Genomic DNA, 25,285 nt, shown 5'->3' with positions numbered 1-25,285 from the left:
CACCTGTGTTGAAGTACTGTTATTAAGTTATGGACTGTGAAAAGTGAAGATATAGGTCATACTTTAGGCTACTATAAATTGGCTTTTTCTTCAGTGTATTTATGTTTATTAGCATTTCCCAATTATTCATCCTACTGAACTTGCCCATTATGGAAGAAGACATTATATAATCTACTACCAGAAGAGCAGTTCCTGTGGATGATAAAATAAATTTCTTGTGTTGGAAGTTGGCCATTGTATCTTCACATATTTTTAAAGACTGTGGTGATATACAGTCAGATATGTAATAAATTTCAGTATTAAATGTATTAAATGATAACATGTTTTTCACTACAGGTGAAGTGTGATCAGTACTGGCCAAGCAGAGGCACAGAAACTTATGGACTAATCCAAGTCACCCTTTTAGACACTGTTGAATTGGCAACGTACTGTGTTCGTACATTTGCACTTCACAAGGTATGCATACTTATATATACTTACTATATGCTTTCAAATTGAAAGGCTGGCACTTTTTTCCCTCAATTCCCATTCCTTCTTTCCTTTCTATCACTGGCTTCCCTCCTGTCACCTTGTCCTCCTTCTCCCTTTTGCTTCCTTCTTTACCTGTGTGCCTTTTTCCCTTACTTCCTTATTCCCTTTCTCCCCTTTTCCTCCTTTCTAGCCTTACCCTTGTTTCCTTCTAACAGCGCTGAATATTGAGACTTCTACAGAGTACGTGTTCCTGATAACATGAAGTTTTGTAAGTTTATGCAGAGCTCTCACCATGAAAAACCTGAAAACTTGTGGTGCACAAGTGTACAGTACATTTTTTTAATGATGTTACATTGTTTGAATCTGTAATTTGGATTTTCCTCCATAGTTCTTTTTCTTGCTGGCCCCAAATATTTAAACAATTTTCACTGGTATATATGCTTTAGCAGTTGTTTTACTGAAAAGCGCTGATATAATCTCAAGGAGCAGTTTTTCATGAAACTTTTAAATTTCATAGAATGGCTCAAGTGAGAAAAGGGAAGTGAGGCAATTCCAGTTCACTGCCTGGCCTGACCATGGTGTCCCAGAACACCCAACACCATTCTTGGCTTTCCTGAGACGAGTCAAGACTTGCAACCCACCTGATGCTGGACCTATGGTTGTGCATTGCAGGTAAGCCCAGAACTTTCTTCAAAGCATGGTATGTCAAGATTCCTGCTTTCTGTTTTGTTGCAGATGAAAGTAAGATTTTCTTTCAAATAGACTTCTGAGTCTGTCAAAGAAAAAGGTGGTTGCATTGCAAATGAAGTATGGCAGTGCCAACTTGGATAGGCTAGAATTATTTTATTTGGTCTATGCACAAATAATTTAATGTTATACATCAAAAGATCTCCAGGGAGAGTCTACAGGGAGAATACAAATGTATCTGTGGCATTCAGAATGTGGCAGGAGAAAGGAAGAGGATGGTATTGGTTTAAGAGCCTAAGTATTGAAAAAAGTATGTTTTAAGCAATGAAACACTTTTTGAAATTATTACTTAACCTATATTGTGTGAGAAAGTAGCAAACATGGGAATTAAGATTGATAAATTCAGGTAAGACCTGAATCTGTATTCAAGGTTGAATGCCCGGTTTAGGACTTTGAGGGAAATTAGTACTCCATGCTTTTTTGCTAAGTAGGATACCTCTTCAGGCATTATAAGGTACGAATTAATAACAATGGAAGAAAAAAAGTCAGCTGCTTTTTATGTGTTGGGACTAAGGAAAATGAAGAGGAAGAGATACAGCTTCTTTGGAATTTGCTGAACAGATCTTTGAGAAAGCCTTAAAATCATGTTGATAAGGACATTATCAGAACACATATACCAATTCTGATTGAAATAAACTCCAAGATGGGTTCCCTCATTCCAAGGTTATATTTTCATACATTGTATAGCTTGCTGTGTAGCCCTTTTCAAAGCAAGTTCCTAAGATCACTATTTCTTGTGAACTTCGGTTTGGAATACCTTCAATTAGTAAGGCTGGGAGCTACTATATATGGATCTCTGAAGTTACAAATGCTTAGCATATTTGAAAACCAGTCTTGCTTTTTTCATCCAAAACCTGAGGAATAGTAATTACAGCATACCACCATGTCTAGTTCTGGCTTCTTATATTGATAACCCATCCAGGGAATCTGATAATTTAAACACTTTTAAAGTGATTGAGAGAGGGTCTCCTGTAAACAAGATGGAAAAATAAATTCAACAGGAAAACAAAATAAGCATAACTTAAATATTGAAAGGCACAGACTGTTTACAAAATACCAGAGAACATGGAACACAGATATTAAATGTTTATTTAAACATCAGGATTAAAAATGTGGAATAATTAAAAATAACAACAGAAATATATTCATAAAGCTTGCTGAGTGTTTCTTGAATGGAGGTGCATATTTCTGTACTTGCATTTACAAGGTCTTAAAACATTTTGGTTATTGTCTAGGATTTTAGATTTCCTCAAATACAACTTCTTTAGCTTCATCCATATATAGCATACTCCAAAGATGCTCAACAGTGAAGATGCTATATGCTACCTCAAAACCAAACTTAATAGAAGAAATTAATTTTCCTACTCCGGAAAATCTCTCCATATAATAGTATAAATTACCACTATGGAAAAATAGGCAAATTAAATCAGCTTTTATGGCTAGTCATTGGAAAAGAGGAAATAAAATGCATTGTTATCACTCAGTGGTACTGATGAAGTACAAGGCAATTATTTTCTCTTGGTCATTACTTTTGCAGGCAGATTTCATTGAAAGTGGTGGTCAAGTTAGGTAGTATAATTTTACGCCTGAGGAACTTTTCTTATCCCAAATTCCTGTTGATTTATGTATCAATAATTTATCTGCAATAAGCATAATCTGCTATATATAAGCTTTTTGCCATATGTATACTTACTAGAAACATTGGGATTTCAGTCATTTCATACAACCTAACCTCTAAAAAACAGACTTTCACATATCGTATTATTTTAATAAGGTTTTTAAATTTTACTACTAACAATTTGTCTACGAACAAAATTAATGTAACCAGGTTTCTGAAAAAATTTAAAATGTACGTCTCTATAATTAAAACAGGCTGGATATTTAGCATCAAGTGTTCTGGACAGTCCAAAGTTTATTAATGTGCTAATTAACTCCTCAGTGTAATGTGTTGACTATCCAACTGATAGACTAATGAAGTAACTAAAGTGCTTCTCACAATAGTCATGTTAACGTGTCACTTTTCAGGCATACTGTAGCAACATAATATTCAGGGAATTGTATTGCCTTATCATTTTACATTCAACATGATTTTGTTGGGCCTGTCTTGTGCAGGGACAGGAATCAGATTTCAGTAATCCTGGTGGGACCCTTCCAACTCAGGTTATTCTGTGATTCTATGATTATTAAATTGGTTCAAAAAAAATCAAAAGAGGAACAACTATAGAGCATCACCCCAGTATTTGTTAGGCTAAAGGATATGTCTTTTATACAGCAGTATGAAAATTCTTCCTATTTGGTTTGAAACTGAAGTACTGGACATATACAAACATTTCATTTCAAGCTATAAAAAATGAATCTAAAACAGTTAAGTACAAACTCTGCACATTACCCGGTTTTTAATTAGAATCTGCTTTCCATTTTTTTCCTTCTCTGTTGCTCATTTTGTAAGTTTCTCTGTTCCAATCTTCCCTTTGCCTATTATAAGTCATTTAACACTTTAATCAATTTTTTCTCTCCACGTCTGGTGGAGAATGGTAATTGTCATTCTAATTTTTGCCAAGCATCTCCTTCTACTTTTACTGCCCTCTACTAGTTGCTGTTTTCCACTGAGATATTTTTCTGTTCTTGACAAACTTTGTGGTTTTCATTTATTCCTTTCTGGCCCCTAGTCTTCCTCTACATCCTTTTTAATATTCCTCTTGTCCTTGTTCTGTATATTGTCTGTTATTGTCTCCCATTTTGTTTTTAGGACTACCTAAATCTCTTTTCATTAAATTCCCCCTTTTCATCATCCAGATTTAAAAAGTACTTAAGACTTTTCTAACTAGAGCCAAACAATATAATACAGAACCATATCTTATATCCTTTGCCTTTGGTAAACAGTCTTTTTAACAATATCTCATTGAAGGAGTAATCTGAGTTTAGTTTCTAGAAGGAACACAGGATTTATAGTTGCAATTTTAAGCCATCTGAGACATCACTAATACCTTCTTTTATATTTCTTCCCGTACCTACCAAACTATCAGAGCTCAGGAAATTCTAATAATCACATTACAGAAGTATAAACAGAATGGGAGCTGCCTTTCAAAATGTGTTTGATAAAAAGAAAGAGTAGGCTTGAAGAATCTGTGGAAGCCTTTTTCTGCAAACTTTTAAACCATAGAAACTGAAAAACAAAGCTATCGACAGTACAGGGAAAATTTATTTCTCACCCTGTGTGGGTGAGGAACGCAAGAGCCACCTGTTTGTGTTTTGATGCTTACAGAGCAACCCCCTATTTATTCTGTATTTATAGGTATGTTTGGCAAGTGAAAGGTTTAGCCCAGGATTTTCCTTACTGCATTTCTACCCATCTGACTTAAAAATGACCAGCAGTTGACTTTCAGACCATTTCATGTTAAGGGATTAAATGGTTTTTCTAGTTTGCTCCATGGTTTTGGGGTACAGCTAAATGTCCAACAGAGAATCAAGGTAGATGGTGACCCAGTTCACAAGTGACCCCAGACAAGTTTGTATCAAAGCCTCGTTTTTTGGTAAGCTATTTTAACATCCTGTCCCTAGGAAACGGTTTTTGAATGTGTGAAGAGTTTATTTAATAATTACAATGTGCTTAATGGTAAAAAGTCTAAGCTGAAAACACCTGATTACTGAAGAGGCCACCCAGTAGATACTTGAATACCCTCTGTTCACATAACAGTGACCAAAAAACATAGTTCTATCTAGTGAAATTAACTGAGAATGTACATACTACCATTCTACATTACTAAACCTGATGATTTCTGATAAATGTATGTCAAAGCTATGCAAATGGAAATATTTTTTTAGTAATATTTGTGTGATAATAGCAAAGAAATACAAAATTATATGATCAGAATTTCCAAAACATTGGTAATTATTTGTTACTAATGTATATGCAACAGGCATCTTTGCTTGTCATTTAGACATCTACTTTTGATAACGGTTTGATTGCCTGTACAGTATTGAATTTGAATCTAATACAGAAGTCAAAAACATGTCAAGAATTTCATAAGCACATTCTACCAGTCAAAGCTCTTGTTGCTGTGGTTTAACCTCAGCCAGCAGCCAAGACCCACACAACTGCTTACTTACTCCGGTACCAGAGAGACTGGGAAGAGTGTTGAGGAATAGTACGTGACCAGAGTCACAGACTTGGTCCAAGCAGCTAAAAAGCTAGGAAAATAACCAGCTCAGCTAACGAAGCTCTGAAAGTAACAAGGCCTCTGTATCCTTGAAGCAGAGATACGGTGATTAAAAACAGCATGGGGGAAAGAGAATGTAATTCTTAAAGTATGTAAACACAAAAGTGGAGCTGACATGTACAGAATAACCAATAGAGAGCTTAAGTTACAGAATATGCGTTAGCTTATTAATTACTGTATGAAGGTCTGATGCTCTAATCAATAAACAGAAGCTGAAAGCAAAAGCTGCATACACAAGCAAAGCAAAACAAGGAATTTAGTCATTTATTCAGTGATTCCCATGAGCAGGCAGGTGTCCAGCCATCTCCAGGAGAGCATCATGCATAATGATGACTTGGGAAGACAAATGCCATCAATCCAAAAGTCTTCCCTCTTCCTTCTTCTTCACCCCTCCTTTATATGTTAAGCATGATGCCATATGGTCTGGAATACCCCTTTTGGTCAGTCTGAGTCACCTGTGTCTCCTCCCAACCTTCCATGCACACCCACTTCCCTTGAACTGCACCATGCATTGAAACAGAGGCAGGAAGTCTGGGAAGAAAATGAGTTGTAGTCCAAAACCAGCACACTTGTGCAGAAAAGTTGGCAGGACTTTTACTGGAAAAGGTAGCTAAAACATATTCACAGGTATGTCAATTTTAGGGGGAAAAAGACTTAGATCATTGCTGAAAGAATCATGGAACATCAAGAGAAACATCAAGGCCTAATCTAAATGCAGATTTTTTAATTTAAGTAATCAGATATTTTGTAAGGACTACATCCATGAATGGTGTAGTTGTCATAACATAAATGCATAATTCCACTCTACTCTTTTCCCAAGAAAAAAGATAAAATTTTCTGTCTATATCTACCAGGGAAGATAGTTCAGTAGAGCCTCGGTCAATATTGAGCTAAATGTTCCATGATCCTTATTCTTAGTGTGAGATTTGGAAGAGAAAAGCAGATAAATTAAAGCTGAATGCAAAAAAAAAAAAAAAAACCCAAAACCAACAACAACAAAAAAATCCACAAATGAAATTTAGCACTCCCTTATTTGTATAAGTACTTACACTTATTTGTACATACTTTACACAATGGCTTGAAATCTTGGTTGGCTTATTTAGAGTAACTTGTCTGAAAATTTTTCTGTGGTGACTGAAATAATTGATGCCCACAGATTTTTTTTTTTTCATTTACAGTTATATTTTAAAATTACCTTTCAGTCCCTTTCCACAGAAGTTGAGTAATACTGCAATCCCACTGGTCTTTCTGCATGGTTTGCCCTAATTTGCAGAGCTGATCAAGAAAAAATTGTTTCTTTAATGAAAAAAATGCAGACTTAAATCCTAGGATCCTGCATTGGTGAGACACTAATGTGTGGTCTAATGATAGCAGGGAAAACACGCGTTTTTGTTTGAAGTTGGATTAGTGCAGGCAAACAGGTGCTAATCAGATCACATAAACCAGTACTGGAGGGTGTTTGGAATTTTATGCCACTGTGTTTTCAAAACATCACAGAAACTTCAGTAGTTGGTTCAGTAACACTATCTAAAAGCTTAACATGTTAGTGCGATCCCATATGTTTGAGTCTTTCTTTTAATACCAGCACCAAGGGGTATATCTCTAAGACTCTTTTTCAAGCTCTGGCAAGTACTGTTAATGCTGCTATTGCTAACAGAAAGACTTGGCTGTTTAGAGGAATGTGACTGTTTTAAGTAAATCTGTATCTGACTACACTAACATAACCAGTAAGCAGAGTGAAAAACAAGATAATTTTCAAAAAGTAACAAAACACCATATGATATTCTATTTCCTAAAGTAGAATTCTTGTTCAGTGTATGTGAATAAAAAATAGAATGTTTAAGAAAAAAAAATATACTTATCAAAGGCAATGATTTTCCAGTGGATTATTTCATTTCATTTCTGTATAGTTTGAACTGCTTCTTTTGCCATAGGCCTTACAAGTGCTCATTTTTTAATCCTTGCAGTGAGTAGGTTGCAGATGACTGCCTATCCTTTTTCACGGTAGGGGAAAAAGCCTCTCCAGTACATATTCAGAAACAACACAAGTAAGATTGAAAAATACTAGAATCTTCCTCATGTCTTCCCTTTCCCTCTCCTGAGAATAATCCAGGACCCTTCCTAACTTCATTGGACAGCTGAAAGCTCTAGAGAGGAAAAGACAGTAAAAGCATTTTAGTATGACAAATATTTTAATATCATAAATATTTTAAATTTTCTCATTTTAACCCACATGTCTGTATCCAGAAGTTATTGAGTTGCTACTGTGCTGGGTATCATCCCTATACAAAAAAAGCTGTAAAGCTATTTACTCTTCAGCTGTTAGCTCTGGATCACTGTACATCTCATAAATATTGTTTTTTCTCATAGTCATTGTTCACTAATAGAAAACAGACAGGGATAAGATTGCTATAAGAATCTCATATTGAAAAGATATCTAGTTGGTGATCCTGATGAGGATATTAAGTTCCTCTTAATATAAAAATATAGGAATAAGTTAATGTCCATGTTTTTCCTTATATTTCATCTGTATTAATAGTCTCAGCTATGCAGACTATGCAATCAGAGAAACTGACTGGCATTAGCTTCATTTCTACACATACCTTTATTCGTAGAAGTTATTTCATTTCAACATATACAGGATGAGGCTTGCAATGTTTATGCCTTGGATGCTTGATCTCAGTTTAAGTCGAACTGGATTCACTTCATTTAGACAATTTTGGATGGTTTCTCTGTCTTTGATCAATTGTTGGAATTGCAGAATCTACTGGAGAAAGAGAAAGAGTCTAGAAGAAAAGTTGATAAAGGCTAAATGGATGAAATTGGTACAGCAAGACGCTCCTTGGTAATTTTATAATGAATGGCACTACACACATGGACAGGAGATGTCACAGGTAGAGGGGAGTTTAGATTTGCCTTCATATTTTCACCATAAAAACTTTCAAGGTCATGAAAATGCAGATTACAAAAACCTTACAGTTGAAGACCCTGAATATTTTATGTTGAACATGCAAGACCTCTCATGCAATCATACAGACAAGAGGCAGTGTCTCGATCTGTATGCTGATTGAGAGAGTGATGGATGGGTAATGCTGGATTTTCTTTTCTCCGTTTCAAATTTGGGTGTCACTAATTAGAATCATCTTGATAGCAAAGATACTATTTCCCAACTCATCTTCTAACTTAGCAGTGTTATTATGAGCTTAAGTATCTAATTTATTTTTCATTAAATTTAGGCACTTGCTTATGAAAACCTGGGAGTATGAATATGATAAGAACTAGCACACTCTAGTTAATGTTATTGTGTGGAGGGTCCTATAAAATTGGCCTTGATAGATTTTTTTCTTAGAGTAGGAAAATACTGTGCTATATTATCAGTAAATCCTCCATGAATTGTCAAACACAAGCAAACTGATGCTGATCCACTTTCACGTTTTGTCTTCAGTTAGACACCAGTTCTTCATAGCAAACAAGCCTTTCCTAAAACCTGAACTGTAGTTGCTGTATGTATAACATATGCTTCCATTGTTTATAAGCATTAAAACTCAGAAATGATCACTGAAAATATTATTAAAATTCAAAAACATATAAATAACAAGTAATAGGAATATTTTGTCATGCAGATTCAAATAATGAAAAACACCTACTTGTGGTCTCTTTGATTAAATCCGTCATATGTGTATAAAGCCATATTTGGTTGGCACTTAGCCTATGGTTCAGGGATTATACTCCCCACTGGTGTGACTCAGGGCTGGATTAGCTTTTGAAATCCTAAAAAGCTTCTGTGACTGCATAGGGCAAGATTTGTTTCTGGTAGCAGTCAGAAATCTGTAAAGGAACATAGGGAATGCTATTACTAGATAGAATCAGTGTTCTGTCTAGACCAGTATCCTGTCTCTGACAATGGCAAATGTCAGAAATTTCAGGAAAAAGTACAAAACTCCAATGTCAACAATATTTCAGTAAAGTTTCCTCTCCAGCAGCAAGCAGTTAGTGACTAGTTTAGCCTTGCTTCATGAGGATTTCAATTATTTTCCCCTTTATTCCTCTAGCTACCTAGAGAAACAGGTGGATACATTTTTGCTTATATTCATGATTGTACAGGCATTTCAAAGAACAAAACCAAGCAGTATTAACTATCCTTTTCCTTTTTAAAGTAGTTTCACTCATATACATTAGAAGATATTTATTTACTTTTAATTTGAATGTGTCTCTTTATTTCACTAAATGTCTTTGAATAAAAGGGTTAAAAATGTTTTTTTCATGTTTTACATGTCTACAAATTTTCTTGAGTTCATCCATCAAAATATTGTAACCCATTCCAGTATTTCTTATGTGGAGGGAGATGGAAGGGAGTTCTCACATCCTGGACATTTTTGCTGGCTGTCTCTGTTCCCTCCTTTTGTGGCATACTCTTTTTTGGTAGCCTGAGTAAAAGTAACTATTCTCTGGATATTTTTTTTTTAATAAGAGTTAAGGCAGTAAAAATAGTTCCATGATTATGCCACATTTTATTCTAAGTTTCCCAGTGGACATACTGAGGCCTGACTTTGATTTGGCCAAAAAATGGCTTCAATTGAGCAGTTCTGCTGAAGACTGATGACTTTTTGCTGGGCAAAATAACCTACCCCTCATTAAAATGTAATAATTGTCTGTAAGATTTTTTTAACAAATGCAATGCCTTTTCCATGTGTTATCTCAAATTACAAATATGTTGCTGCTGATAATTATTTCCATATATATATATTATCATGTCCTACAAGGCCTGTAATTTCCTTTGACCTAAGCTGTAGTTTGATACATTATTTGATCAGCACTCTTAGTGAGTCATTTTATCCATGTGTATTTAGTTAATTGGTTATTTTTCTCCCCACCCATGTTTATATATAATATATTCTACAAAGGAAAAGGAAATCTGACTGCTTGCAGCTGAGTCTAGTAAAAGAGCAATTAGGTTCTATCAGAGCCAGCAGCTGTCCGTAATGAATTCTGAATTAAAATTATGAGTGAAGAAAATAATCCAGCCATCTGCAGGAAATGTGAAAATATTTTTATAACCCAATAGCTGAATTCTGGAAAGGGGTATCTCTGAGATTTCCCAGCTGTACCTACATTAAATTCCGGAATATCCATAGACACAGAGTATGCTGCAACACATTGCATCAACTTGGCTACCCAGTGTGTTTGGCTAACTTCGAACAGGCTGTATTTTTATCTAAAGTAATCAGCATGAAAGTCTCTTTAAATCCTCTCCCCACGTCTCTAGAAGTAAAATGCAGCTTTAAAAATAGTCCTGTTATCTTTTCATGGAGGCTTTCCAATCAGTATTCTGCCCTGAATATTAATCTTTCTTCATTTTTTATACTTTTAGACTTAATTCAGGGTCTCATCACTTATTATCAGATTTTCTCAGTGACTGCTGTTCCAAGTAAATTCTGCATTGTGATATCTATTTTTTGTCACCTGAATTTTAAAAACATCATAATACTATCCAAGCTTGTTTTACAGCTATCTTGAAACTTCTATGCTAAAACTTCCATTATTTCCATTCTAACTTGCCCACAATTTTTGCACATAAGTTCAAATTCCTGAAAAAAAAAAAGGAAGATATTACTGTCTAACCTCTAAATGACAAGTTGTGATTAAGAAATGTGAAATGCTTAGTGGTATTAACCTTTCACAACCTGATTTTCTGTGTTACAGAGAATTCATGACGGTATTAAGATTTCAGAAGTTAAGAATTGTTGTAATGAGTACCAGTAACCAAGCTCTTCAGCAGTCAGTGGAGTATTGTCAAATATTACAAAGAGTATTTATTTTTTTCACTGCTTCATCTAAAAAAAAAACAGGACTAGTCTTCATATGAACTCATCAGAAAAGCCTCAGCTTTTTTAACTCTGTTTTCTACTGTGTAGCATCTCACTGCATTAATACTCTATTGCAACCAATTCATTTTAAACCAAATCTAGAGGTGGGAACATCAAGTTTGTCTTATGCTCTGAATGTATCCTCTAGGTGTATCAGTTCTCTATTGAAAAGGAAGAGACATTCTGAGATAGAGATCCAAAACAATAGGTCTACTATTACTAAAGTCATATCAGCTTTAAGGTTCAGGACTAAACTACTGGTTATTTCCAAGTTTTCAGAATAGGGGAAAATGGAGCAAGGGAGTGAGAAAAAAATTTTAAAAAATTTTGTACACAGATTCATTTAGGGCTTTGAACTGTGGTTGGTACTCCAAAAACAAAACAAAACAAAAAAGCCAGTGTGGACTAAAGAATCCTGGGGATAATATCTTTCTTTTACTTTGTGCTTACCTGATGAAGTCCTGTGTCTGGGTGACAACCTCAGACTTCTTCACTGTTCCATCAGTCTTAAACCCAACCAGAAAAAATCCCAAGGGAAGCTGCTGTTAAGAAAAGAAGAAATTGTTGTCCACAATAGGAATACAAAACACCTAGAATCAGGGAAGGGTCCAGAGGACTCTGAAACTTGGAATTATTTTGTTGGCTAGCTAGTGCTTTCAAGGTCTTCCAGTTATCCGGATAGCACCAGTTCACCTTCTGCTACTTGCACTGACAGGCTGATAGCTCTTCTCCATGAAAATGTAATCAAAGCACAGAAAGAAATATTCAAAAGTATGAAGCTACTTCTCAAAACATTCCACCCTGAGAATGCAAAGCAGGTTAACTGCAAAGAAAGGAGCAAATAATTGTTAGCAGCAAGCAGCATAATTTCTGTCCATTGATTTCTCTGCTGTGCTGTAATCTTCACTTCTCTTTATTGACTGTAGGATCACAGTGTACTTCCTCTGCTAAATTACTCAGAAATAGCATTTTTTTTTGTATTTACTGCAGCTGTTCAGGCATAGATCTATCTTTAATTGAAGGTAACAAGTCACAGTAAGATGTGTTTTTAAAATTAACCTTAAAATACTTTCTTTTTCTAAACTCTATTTCAGTCAATTTCAGAACATTCTTTCTTTAGTCGAATGGATAATGTCAAGAAGGCATTGTACATTGCAAAAATGTAAAGTATACACTGAAACTCAACAAATATCACAGAGAAGACATATTTAGGATAGTTACTCCTTGATGATAAATACAGAGATCAGTACATTCTTATATAAGATTGTATTTAAAGAAGTAGTAAGATAAGAAGGAGAATATATGAGAACTGAATTAATTTTGCAATAAAAAAATCACAGTAAATCCTTGTAAACAGATAAAATAGTACAGAGGAATAAAGTTGATTTTAATGTCTTTTCTTTATATGACTGAGTAATTGAAGAAATCAGATAACATAGTGATTAAGCAAGGTGTATATGTAAAAATCCTCTATGAAAAGCAGGATTATGGCATGTATTGTTATATAGAATAAACAATCAATTCTGAAGGAAAACCATGATGAGAAAAATACAAGATATGAAATAAGGTCAATGAACTTTTCAGTTATGTACAGTTTCTGCTATTCCATCTCATAAGCAGGACAATAAGAGATTTTTTTTCACCAACAATTCATGATTTCAGGAAAGAAGCAGGTAGAATAGTTATGATAATTTGTCCCTTTCAAGAAAGAAGAAGAAAGTATTGCAATTAAGAGTGTGAATTTTCAATGGTATAGTTATCAAAGGTGTCAAGTACCTGATGGCTAAAGTGTTGATTCAAAAGAAGAGTTCTAAGATGATCTGCTTTAGAGCTGGGAAATGGAATGTTTATGCCTTTTATAAATATATAGGATCACGACACCAAATTTAGACAGTGCATTTCAGTTTCTCTCCCAGGACATATCTAGAATGTTATTTTTCAGAATCCCTATCCAAATTCCAGCGAAATCTAATAAAAGGATTTCTGTAGGGGAAGTTGTGTCTGTGACATGCTGGTTAATAACCCTTAATTGATCCTTTCCTCTCTGAATTTCTTTTGTCATGCATGATATTCTGTAACAATGTGTCTCACAATTTAATTATGTACTACTTTAAAAATTACTTCCTGTTTGTTTGAAAGTCTCATCATTTCATTTCATGATCCCAATTCTTATTTGGCAAGTAAAGAACAAATAATTTTTGTTTCATCCTCTGTATGTAACATTAATTTATGACTGATGAGAGGATTTGAAGTGCTGTAATGGAATGTCATTGTTAGAAGGGTCTCTTAAATTTTTTGTTTTGTTGAACATTACAAATGCTACGTTTTTAGCTTGCATGGAAAAATTCATCTTTTAAAATTATTTTAGTAAACAATTATTTCCTATATATGGGATTTGTTAGAGAAATTTTTAGAAGTTTTGATTCTGTGTGTTAATATTTGAGGGTTTGTTTGTGTTCAAGTTACAATCTCATAAGACAGCTTCTTATCCTTGATCTCTCCAGAGCTGTACTTGGGATTAGATGAAGAACAAATTTACTTCCTGAAAATTATTATACTTTTGCAGGTGCATATTACAAAAAAATGTGGACTTAAATCTGGGGTGGTTATATCTGAAGATTTTATGGTAATAGTAGAATTCTGAGAATGTACAGACTGAAATGAAAAATCTTATTTAAACGCTTCCTTTCTTAAAGGAAGAAAGCAATCTGTCTGGCTTTTGGGTTGTAACTAGCCCATGTTTTTGTCTACTACCTATGAAAACTAGGGAGGATTCTAGACTGAACCTTATCTGCTTGTAGTGAAATATTCTCCTGTTTTCCAATTTCTTTTATTCCATGTTCTTTTTCAGACATTTTATGTGACTTCAGTGATAAATATGGTTACCTCCATGCATAGCCTGTGGATAAAGAAAATTCAGTCAGTGAGGTCTTTGGTAAAGCACTGCATCTAAGAAGGTGCTGAATACCATTCTTGTTGTCTGGTATCCAACCATAACCACAGTGAGAAGGAAAGAAAATCACTGTACACTTCAATACACTGCCAATAAATTCTCAAAGGTCTCTTTTAAACTGCTGTATAATTCTTGAAGCAATCCAGCATCTCTTCTAAAACAAAATTTCAATTTACGTCTTTGCACAAGGTCTTTATGTTATTTTGATCAGATGTTTCTTTTCAAAAGGATGTTCAGTGGTTTTATAAGGGCCTTTTTTTTCTGCTTCCTAGCCAGGGGCGTGATTTTCTGCTCTGTTCTAATTTACTAACCACAAAAGGGAAAATAATCTAAATATTGCTCTTGTCAGAACTACTACAGAATTTCTATGGGATCAGCATCTAATCAATCATTAGAAGTTCCTCAATAAAATCCAGATCTTTTTATATATTTCCCATATCACAACCAATTTAATGTAATTTCAGTTTATAAATGCAAGCTTCATTCAGTCTGAAACAGTAATATTCAATAAAATTTTCCCCTGATATGAGTCAAAGATGTCCTACATGATTTTTTGTCCATATTTTACTGTCTTTGCTTCCAATTAAATGATCTGTGAATACTGGTAATTACACTGCCTTCCTTTGCCAAATCACTGAAGTATCAGTAAAGGGTCATCATTTAAACAGCTACAAATTAATCATAAAAGCAACCTTTAACACATCCATACAGTGATTTGAATTCAGAATGTCCCCCTTATGCCTCTTCATTTTCCTTTTTTGAATTGTAGCTATTGTAGCTGTATTACATCACAGGACATTAAGCATGTTTCAGCTCATAGGACTGAGTCAGTCATGATTTTAGAAATTGAAAGCAAATGTTATAATACTGTAAATGACAATATTTGAAGGAGTAACAGTTTCCTAATAGGCATGTCTATTTAGCAGATACCTAGGTTTTCAGATTGAAAATGTAATAGTTCTTTCACTAACTGAAACAAAAATTCTAATTTTAACAGCAACACCAGAAGATGCAAACCAAAAGGGCAAGAAAGCCAATAACAAAAGTAGAAATTATTTGTGAAGTTATCCTTATTAGCTGAATTATCATGGTTAACAGATGAAAGGGATTTTTTTTAATACATATATTTCAGTGGCTTATTAGTGAGGATTCAAAGTGTGTGGCTTCCCAGCAGCATATCATAGTATATTAAGAAGGCTGTGTAATAGTGGAAGAGAAAGAGAAATGGGATAAAAAATTAGGGTAGGATAGTTTCTTTTATATAATAAGCTATTGTACTTTGGAATTAGAAGGTATTGGGGGCAGGAAGAGCACATTTCAAAGAGTCAAGTTAACACCTTCATAGCACTGGTTCCATTTGTATGTGGAAAGTCAAAAGAGTAGTTTAGTAGACACACATCAGTCTAATGGGCAGAACTAGAATGTAGTGAACACCTTAAAAAAGTAAAACATCTCACTGGATAAAATGGTCCAGAGAGATGTGTGTCAGGAGCCCAAATGCCTCCATAAATGTAGTGCATCACCCCTTCATCCTTACCATGAAATGAGTGCATAATAATGTGTTTGGATCTGCTTTCATGATCGTCACAACTTCTGCATAACTCTGTAGAGTAGCAAATATCTTCTGTGCTAGAGTATACTAATAGCTATTACTCTTTGAGTTTGCTCATGGAAAAAATAAATATATAAATGATAATAAATGACATGAAAAGAAGAATTGAAAATTGTTCATTCTAGCTGAAGGTGCAAGTTTTTAGCTGGCTTGGGATTTTGCAGTTTTGGTCTGAAGGTACCAGTGACTTTGTGATGTTCAATCTGAAAAATGGCATATCCAGTTATAAACATGATGTTGGAACAGCAATTTAATGCATTATAGGAAAAAGAACCATATTCTAGGTTACTGAGAAAATCTGCACTGCCAAGCTTTCATATTTCTCACTTGGCCCATGGTTACTAAACTAACAAAAACTGAATGTGAAGAGTAATTATTGAAGGAACAGTTTAAATACTATATAAACCAATTTGACATAAAAATGTGTGCTACTTCTATTGATTTTCATTACAAGAACAAAAAAAAGCCCAAAGAAAATCACAACAGTGAGATACCTTTTTAAGGTTTTCTCCATGATTTTTAGCAAGGTTAATGTCAACAGGTTTTCCTGAAATGCAGAGCTTTTATTATACAAGGTAAATGAACTAGGATAACTATAATTTTGTTTCTTTTTATTTTTCCTTCTCTACAATTTCTGCTGATGAATATCACTGTTAGGTAAATTTTCTTTAACTCAGAATACAGGTTAATTCTTGTCAGAGTGGCATCTAAGAAGGTTGAGATTGATGTGCTTGGTCTATTAGCAGAAGTCCTCAGCTGTTTGAAGAGGATCTGCTGCTTGGAGGAATAATCCTTGGCAAGAACACGTGATTAACAATATGTAAATCTGCTGTCTTAGAAAGAAGACTTGCCTTATGTTGGAAAAAATATTTTTCTGTTTTGTACTTCCTTCTGAATTGGTTATAAGGAAAATCAGTTTTACTGGTAATTGACAAAGATTCTTAAGAAATAAGAAAGAATAAATAAATAAATAGAAAAATTAAATGTTTGACCTTGCCTGTCAGTTTCAGGATGGGCTTAGAATATTAATATCTCTTGAAAATATAGAAACTGTGAGAAGTTTTGGCTTAATAGTTGTCCTCTAGAAGCTTGATTATAATTATTTTTGTTTCTTTCTATTTATACTCAAAAGATTGCAGTTCATAGTGTTCTTAAATATTCTTAATTTAGCTAATCTCAGTGTCTTGAGGGTTTATAAACTGTGGCTTACTATACTATGTGTTTCATTTACAGTCACTAACTGAAAAAAGTTAGGCATTTAGAAAGCCTGGGACTATAATTCATTGTTGCAGGCATGATGTGATCCTGGACAGAAAAACAATGTACAAATCCCATCACGTTTTAAACTTCAGTTTAGTTTAGCTACATGTATGCAAGTAGTTGCAACAAAACTTCATTAAGTTCAATCATACAAAAAGGTGTTCTGATTTGGTTCACTGCAGCTGTCATCCAAACAGTTGGATTTTCCCGAGCCTACAGCTAACACAGCTCTCTAGTCATGGGTCTGCATTGCAAAGACTAACAGTATGTCCTAGCCACGTGAAACAGCAGAGGACAGAACAAACTGTGTTAATAGAACCCCCATCAGCAGGGTTGGGAGATGGGTGGAAAGTTTACCAGCAAAGTATAATAGAAATATGTAAGACACATTTTCTGTTGGATTATTGTTTGCCAATAAATTTACCTCTGTAAAGAGAATAGGAACAACAGCATGTTTAATGACTTAGAAATCATGCTACAAATAAAGCTTGAATTCTTAGAGTATTTATCATCTCCAGTAATTTCCATTTTTAAGAACATACATCTTGAGAACATGTTGCAAGGTGTTTTATTTCTGTTGTAGTCAAACCTGAAACTGCAAGTTACAAAGATGTCATATAAAAGCATTCTGTGTTCTCAATTGCTTTTAATTTATATTTAAGGAGTTTACTTATTTCAGGGCGCCAACCTCTTTCATAAAAGCTGATGTTCATATTCAGAAACGTGGTATTTAAATCAGCATTACAAAAGTTTAAATCTTGAATGATGTAAAAGTAAGCACAATGAATGAAACAGTCCATGTTTTCTCTCCCGTGTTCATTTCTTTTAGTGCTGGAGTCGGCAGGACTGGCTGTTTTATTGTGATAGATGCCATGTTAGAGAGAATAAAGCATGAAAAGACTGTAGATATTTATGGCCACGTAACTCTAATGAGAGCACAGAGGAATTACATGGTTCAAACTGAGGACCAATACATCTTTATCCATGATGCACTGCTGGAAGCAGTGACATGTGGAAATACCGAAGTGCCAGCCAGAAACCTGTATGCATATATCCAGAAGCTGACACAGATAGAAACAGGCGAGAATGTCACAGGAATGGAACTGGAATTTAAGGTACTGGGATTTTATGTTGTGGGTAACCAAAACCAAATGATGTAACACTGAAGTTGCTCTGTTCTCCACCACTTGTTTCCAGTAATCAGAAGATAAAAGACACCATTAGACTAAAATTTTAAATTAAGAAGATGGTTCTTTCTAAAAAGTACAATTCAGTTCTCAATGGGTGTCTGGATAAGAACCATTCAGTTGAGGTTGATTTAACCCTGCTGTTCCTTTATTGTTACTATATCTTGAAATATGTGTTTGTGTAGTGATTTAATCCTGGAATTTGTCCAAATGCACTAATGGAGCAGACATTGTACTTTTAAAAGATATTAAAGAAGATTTACAAATATTTGGGTAATGCAATAGAATATGGAAAAGTAAGCACTGAGGTTGAAATCATTCATTAATGGCTACTGAGCAGAAATTATAAAACCTGATAGTGTCACTTGTCTTTGTTATACCTGGCCTTAATTCTTTTAACTTGTTTTCAACAGCGTCTTGCTAGCTCTAAGGCTCACACTTCAAGATTCATCAGTGCCAATCTTCCATGTAATAAATTCAAAAATCGCCTTGTCAATATTATGCCATATGAATCCACAAGGGTATGCTTGCAGCCTATCCGAGGAGTAGAAGGCTCTGATTATATTAATGCCAGTTTCATTGATGGATACAGGTACAAATAGTGCTGTGTTCTTATATTTACTGTTTTAAAAGTTTACAAAATTGTTTGTGTAATTATTTTGAAAAAAACAAAACTTAGTATAGAAATCTAGTAATTTTTTTGTATGTTCAGGGCTTGTTTGATTTGATGTTTCTTAAAATTTTAGTAAAGGGTTTATATTTTTTCCCTATGTAATATAGAAAAATTTTGTAAATTACACAGAATCTTAAATATTATATTTTTACCTGTGTTTAAGCCACTGAGAGCTCTTAGTAGGCTTTACATGCTGAAAGTTAATGAGACTTTAGGCATGCTCATGATTTGGACCCCTATTTCTTCACAATTTTTCTGCTTAAAAGGATATATAGAAATAAGATACAGGAGATACACTCTGTGTGTCAAGGTGATAACCTATGGTCTTGGGACACTGCCTAGGACTTGACTTAACCAACAAATGCCTTTTGTATATAAACAGATGTGCAGCCCTTTGGCCTCTTCATGATGACATGGAGCAGTATGCCCTCAGCTGACTTAAAGCAGCTGGTTGAAAAAGACATGAAAGGGAAATGGCATCATTTGCCTATGTTTGCCATAGTTTAGGTGTGCCTGAGTATCCATATCCACAGAGTGAATTTTCTGAGCCTCAGCTCATAATTGAAAATAAACTTCATCTCCACTATCACCCACAAAGGCATTGCTGTTGCTTGGAAGAAGCAAGAGCAACACAAACTGGTCATCATCTTGTAAAGCTGTTGATCCAATCTTTTAAGATTTTTGTGGTAGCTTTCCTCAGTAGGATATTAGGGCCTGGAAATTCACACTCCATTCCCAAATTTTCTTCCTGCCTTACTTTTGCTGGAGGCATCAGACTGTTGAAATGACGTTAATAAAGAAACTGCTTGATGCTATAATTCCTAAACTTAATAGATTGTTAGACAGTTATTTCTACAAAATGCACCAGCACAACTAAGTGTTTCTTAAGTGCTTTTTACAGCACAAAAAATTGAGCAATTAGAGTTGCATTAAAATTTAAATAATAATGATAAAGTCATACATCATAATATTAACAGAGTAATTTTCCTCTCAAATTTCTAAAAATAAAAAGCCATAGTTTGATTAAACAATCATAATAAGGTTTTAATGTGCTCATTATTAACAGTATATACATTTTCCCTCCAGATAATGTTTTCATATAAGCAAAGAACATGAGTATAGATCCAAAATAATACTGTAAATAATACTGTTAATCTACTTCTTTTTTTTTGGGGGGGGCGTTTTTTGTTGTTAACATAGACAACAAAAAGCTTACATAGCTACACAGGGTCCTTTAGCAGAAACAACTGAAGACTTCTGGAGAATGCTCTGGGAGCATAACTCTACAATTGTGGTCATGCTCACTAAGCTACGAGAAATGGGCAGAGTAAGTACTGCTCTAATATTCCTTTACTAAATGTTGGTTACAGCAGCTCTTTTCATTAAAATATTTAATTCTTAGGAATATCTAAAGATGAGAATTTTGGTTCCGTCTCCTTTTGAAACAGGAGTGGCCTTCCTGGTCATAGGTGTAAATTTTTCCAATCTGTTGATGTGTTGCAATGGACAAACTAGACATGGTGTGTTTGTGTGGGGCACATTGAGATTCAGCAAGAGAGACCATTGCTGTCTATTTAAAAAGAAAGATCTCTCTTTTGGAAGCTTCACTTTTGCAGCATCTCCTTGTAAAAATGTTAAAAGAAAGTGTGGTATTTTTTAGATCGGAATGTCTTGTGTGTGTTCTGTGCTGCACATGAAAGTTTCATCCCCCAGTTTACAGTTCTAAACTCATTTCATTGGTACTCTTGTCTACTGGAAGGAATGAAGAGGCCTGCTATCTGGGCAGGATTATATCAAGAGAAAGCTAGCATCTGCTAAGTGAAATCTGAATTAGACCATGTGTCTGAGAGAAAAGAGATTATTCAGGACGTGGCTAGTGGATGCAGAGATATAGTGACTGAGGCTGGGGGGACTTGCTCCAACAAGCAAAAAGGAAGAAAACTGAAGGTGGTATCAAGATTTAAATTGAGATAAAAATTCACCATTGAAAATTAGATTAAGGATAGCTCTTGTCACTGATAGACAATTAAACTGAGCAGAAGTATAAGCAAGTTCAGATATACGGCAAACAATGAAAAACCCTTTGCAAGGCAGTATTAAAGATAATTTTTTACTTTACACCAACACAAGCAGCTCATGTTCCTGTCACTATTGACACTTTCCATGAATATTATACTTAGCTGAGTAAAAAAAGGTTTATACCAGTTTATGGTAGTGCTCTCAAATAATAGGAAATATATTTTACTTTGTTATTTCATAGGAAAAATGCCACCAGTACTGGCCTGCCGAGCGCTCAGCCAGATATCAGTATTTTGTGGTAGATCCAATGGCAGAGTACAACATGCCGCAGTATATTCTGAGGGAATTCAAGGTTACAGATGCAAGGGTAAGTCAACATAACATTACATTTGTTCCCATAAGTTTAAAAGAAAATGTTTATTTCTTTCTTTTTTCTGTGTTTGGGGGTTTTGGAATTTTTACTATTATTAAGAAAACCCAGAGATATACTTTCTACAAGCAATAATAAAAATCAGATTAAGTTATTTTTAAATAAATGGAATCCTTCTGTGAGAATGATTGACTTCATTCAGATCTAGCATCTGGGCAGCGCAATTTTATAGTTCTGAACTATTTGTGCCAAAATACATTAGATTATTTGAGAACTATTTTCCTCTTTTTCCTCATTTTCCCCTTGATCATTACAGGGTACAATTTTTGCAACATAGAGTGTTGTTTTGTTGTTTTGCACCACCCTTGAGGCTGAGTGGGCATGAAGGTTAATATACTGAGATTTTAAAACTGCAAAACAAATGACATTCATAAGAAAAGCTGGACAAGCTTTGCACATCATAATTTGATTTTTCATGTAGTTTATTCCAGCTCTCTAGTATATCTGCAGAGTAGATACATGCAGTTGTGACCTTAGCATCCTCATTTTCATACTTCGTTTCTTATCTGAATTTCTGAGTCCAAAACTCAGTACTCATATAAGATTAAACATACGTAAACTTTTAATATATATTTGGCGTTTCTCAGACTTGATTTCTAACGCTTCAGTCTGTGTGGCAGGAAAACACACTGTCAGCCTCTGTTTCTCTAGGCACTGTGGAATAATATTGTTGAAGAAAAATAGCAGGATGTAATGTCCAGGAATATCATGAGTGTCTACTCCGAGTTGCCTGTCAGCATCTGAAATATTAGACTTCCTCATGGTTAGCTAGACCACTGCTTTTAATGTGAGCATCAAGTAAAATTGGGTAGTATTGTTAGTATTGTATCAAGTGAGCATATGAACCTTTTGTTTGGCAAATGAGATTCAGGTGTAGATTTTTGTAAAGGAACTGTAGATACATTGGATCTGATTTTCATTCTATTTGAAATGTGAATCATATGACTCATATCTTCTCTAGCCTATTTGTGCTTAAGAAAAGTGGTTAACAGGCTCCTAGCATCAGTCTTTAAACACAGTTGCAAGCAGAGATAGTCAAATCCAATTTCACTGCAAATATCCTGATAGTTTTAATTTATTTTCTATTTAAAGTCTGTCTCAAGTTGGAAGAATTATTATGTGACATAGTTCACAAAGCTCTGATGACAAAATTACAGTTATAACAAAAAGCCATAGCTGTAATCGAAGTGTCCCCAGATATTTTATATTTCAAAAAAAGTTCCTTCAAGACTTTGTATTGAAGTAGAAAATTTAGGCAAGTCTGCTTACCTACAGCTATCAAACCAGTAAAGGGCCAAATAATTAAATAATTAAATTTACCAGAACTAATTTTATTTGACATGATATTAATAAACCTCTTTTAGAAAGCATTAAGCACATTGAAGGTCCTGATATAACATTTTACTGTCACATATTATTGCTTCTCAAATTTTAAGAACCTCCTTATCTTGATGGTCCAAATTTTGCTAAACTCCTCAGTGAGCTGACAGCACCATCCTAAATTTTCTAGTTATGCTGGAAAACTATATCTCCTTCCAAATTTACTGGAAGAAGTGGGAAATACTTACCAAAATATACATTACAGTTTTACTCTAGTTAGGCTTTTGTGGCTGTCACGCCCAGCAATTGGAATTGTTTGACTAAATTGTTGCACTCAAAGAAGAGTAAATGCTGGGGTGATTGCAAACACCCTCTCCCTCTCTTCTCCAAATCCATCTGTACTGTTATAACACCATCCATGCTCTGGCAGAGCCAAGATGACCAGTTATTTCACAAGGACAAAAAACAAGGCACTGTACCTTTGTAGATGCCACCAGCAAGTGTCTGCTGTGGAACTCTCTTTTATTTCTGAAACTGAACTGTGAGTTGCGGTATGGTGAAATTGACCTCAGTAACTGTTTCAAGTTATTGCTTCTAACTGCTTTGTACTCACTTTCTCTGGAAACTCAAGAGGTCAATATGTTGGGCCAGTCTTATTTAAGGCTAAACTATTAGTGATGGCTGTAAGAGAGTAATATCAATTCTAAAGCATAATCAAAAGACAATTGAATATCCCCTGTGAGGAGGAAGAATAAATCCAAACGGTCAGCCACTAAACAGGATAAAACATTAAAAGCCTGCTGTGCCACACAGAGATTTTAAAGTACTTATTTTGATAACTAACTGTGCAAACTGTCACAGTATTTAAAAGTAAAGATTTTAATAAAATTTGGCATTTGTATCTGGACTGCTGTTAGCAAGAATCTCATTAAAAGAAATCAACACTCTTTATAATGTCAGTAGCAGAGGGAGCTGTAAGAAATTGCAGATCGGTTCCCCATATGCTTTAATGCTAGTCTAACATAGACTAAGTAACTTTACTTCTCTGCTCATTAAATAATATTAAATAACAGAGGTTATTGTCATTTCACAGACTTGCATTGGAATACTGAGTTACTTAAATCATGAAACATACTAATACTGTTGATATATACACACCAAAAAAGAAATATTTACCATTAGATCTATTTATGACAGAGAAATGTGTTAACTTTCCAGTGACAGACTGGACTTAAATAAATTAGTGTCTTCCTTATTTATTCTACCTGGAAAAAGTAAGTCAGATTTCAGGTTTTCCTTCTTTATTTTGAAAGAATAAAAGGTTATTTTGAAGGGAATCAACCTGTACTTGTGTCTTCTTGATAAATTTATATCATCTGCCTAAGGCTATCTGGAGGATGCAATTTCATTACGTCTTTTTTGGAGAAAATGGGATTACGAAAGCCATTATCAGAGATGTTTATATTAACAAAATGCCATTTTGGAACTAAACATCTAGTTCTTTGTGTGGATGCCCACAATAAATCCAATTGGGTGAATATTTTCAAACATTAACTATTTGTCTAAGTGGAAAAGAGTGTTTCACAGATACAGGCCACTAAATTGTCGCTGTGACCTAGTGGAAGTACACAGTATGAGGGTCCTCTCATGGAGTAGTTGCTGGTACACACACACATTTTTCTGTTTTCCTCACTCATCTGAGACACGGGAGGCAAAATCCCACAGAACCAGAGGAAATACAAAAGCAAATTATTGGGTTTCCTTTGGTTATATTTAAAATCACTTCTATATCATTTCAAAGGTCTGTAGCAGTTGAATGTTTGTGGTCTAAGGAAGAAGAGAGAAATATTATTCCTGCGTCCAGCATAACTTGCTTTTTGATGGGCATTTCCAGTAATAATGTCAATTTTTCATGAGTTTTACTTAGAAGAAAGTTCAATTTTTCATGAGTTTCACTTAATAGAAGACCATTTTGAAGACATGACAGGGTAGGTGCTTAGAAAACATGATGTCTAGAGGAACCAGCTAACATCACTAGCTCATATTGCCATGATTTTGAACATTACAGTTGTGCAGATTGACAGTGTCAAAATCATCAATGTTTGAAAATTCAGAACAAATTTGCTTTATTCATTTGTATTGCATTTTTATGTGTCCTGACTTTTTGCACATTAAATAGGCAGATAGCACAAGTTAGCATTTAGTAATTCCAGTGGCTTCATTATAAAAATAACTATGATGCTGTATTCTGCACTTTAAAGAAAAACTGTTAGTATTCCTAACCATGGGGATTGAAGAGCTTCAGATGGCTTGTTTTGAGAAAGGAAGCCCATCCTTTCAATTTTAACTAACTGCAAGCTGTTGGTGAATTCAATGAACCATTATTGAAGAGAAATTTGTTAAACAACCAGCTTGTTTATCCATCTTCTTCCAGGAAAAATGTTCACCTCATAGAAAGCAACTTGCTGGTAAAGATAACATCTGCAAGGAGGGCAATGACTAAACAAGTCTTATCAGTAAAGATAT

At 34.5% G+C, this 25,285-nt stretch overlaps 1 protein-coding gene across 1 annotated transcript in view; it reads left to right on the top strand.

Moving 5' to 3' along the window:
* The window catches only part of PTPRD (protein tyrosine phosphatase receptor type D), a 452,720-nt gene that overhangs the window by 415,271 nt on the left and 12,164 nt on the right, over nucleotides 1-25,285 (top strand). The window contains 6 exon segments of the mRNA XM_031060787.1: nucleotides 337-456; nucleotides 989-1,143; nucleotides 17,960-18,245; nucleotides 18,731-18,909; nucleotides 20,191-20,317; nucleotides 21,251-21,376. Of these exon segments, the coding sequence (XP_030916647.1) occupies nucleotides 337-456; nucleotides 989-1,143; nucleotides 17,960-18,245; nucleotides 18,731-18,909; nucleotides 20,191-20,317; nucleotides 21,251-21,376 (993 nt within the window).

Source organism: Geospiza fortis, unplaced genomic scaffold, assembly GCF_000277835.1.
Source record: "Geospiza fortis unplaced genomic scaffold, GeoFor_1.0 scaffold491, whole genome shotgun sequence".
NCBI classification, from domain to species: domain Eukaryota; kingdom Metazoa; phylum Chordata; class Aves; order Passeriformes; family Thraupidae; genus Geospiza; species Geospiza fortis.
This window is presented reverse-complemented; position numbering and strand designations above follow the sequence as displayed.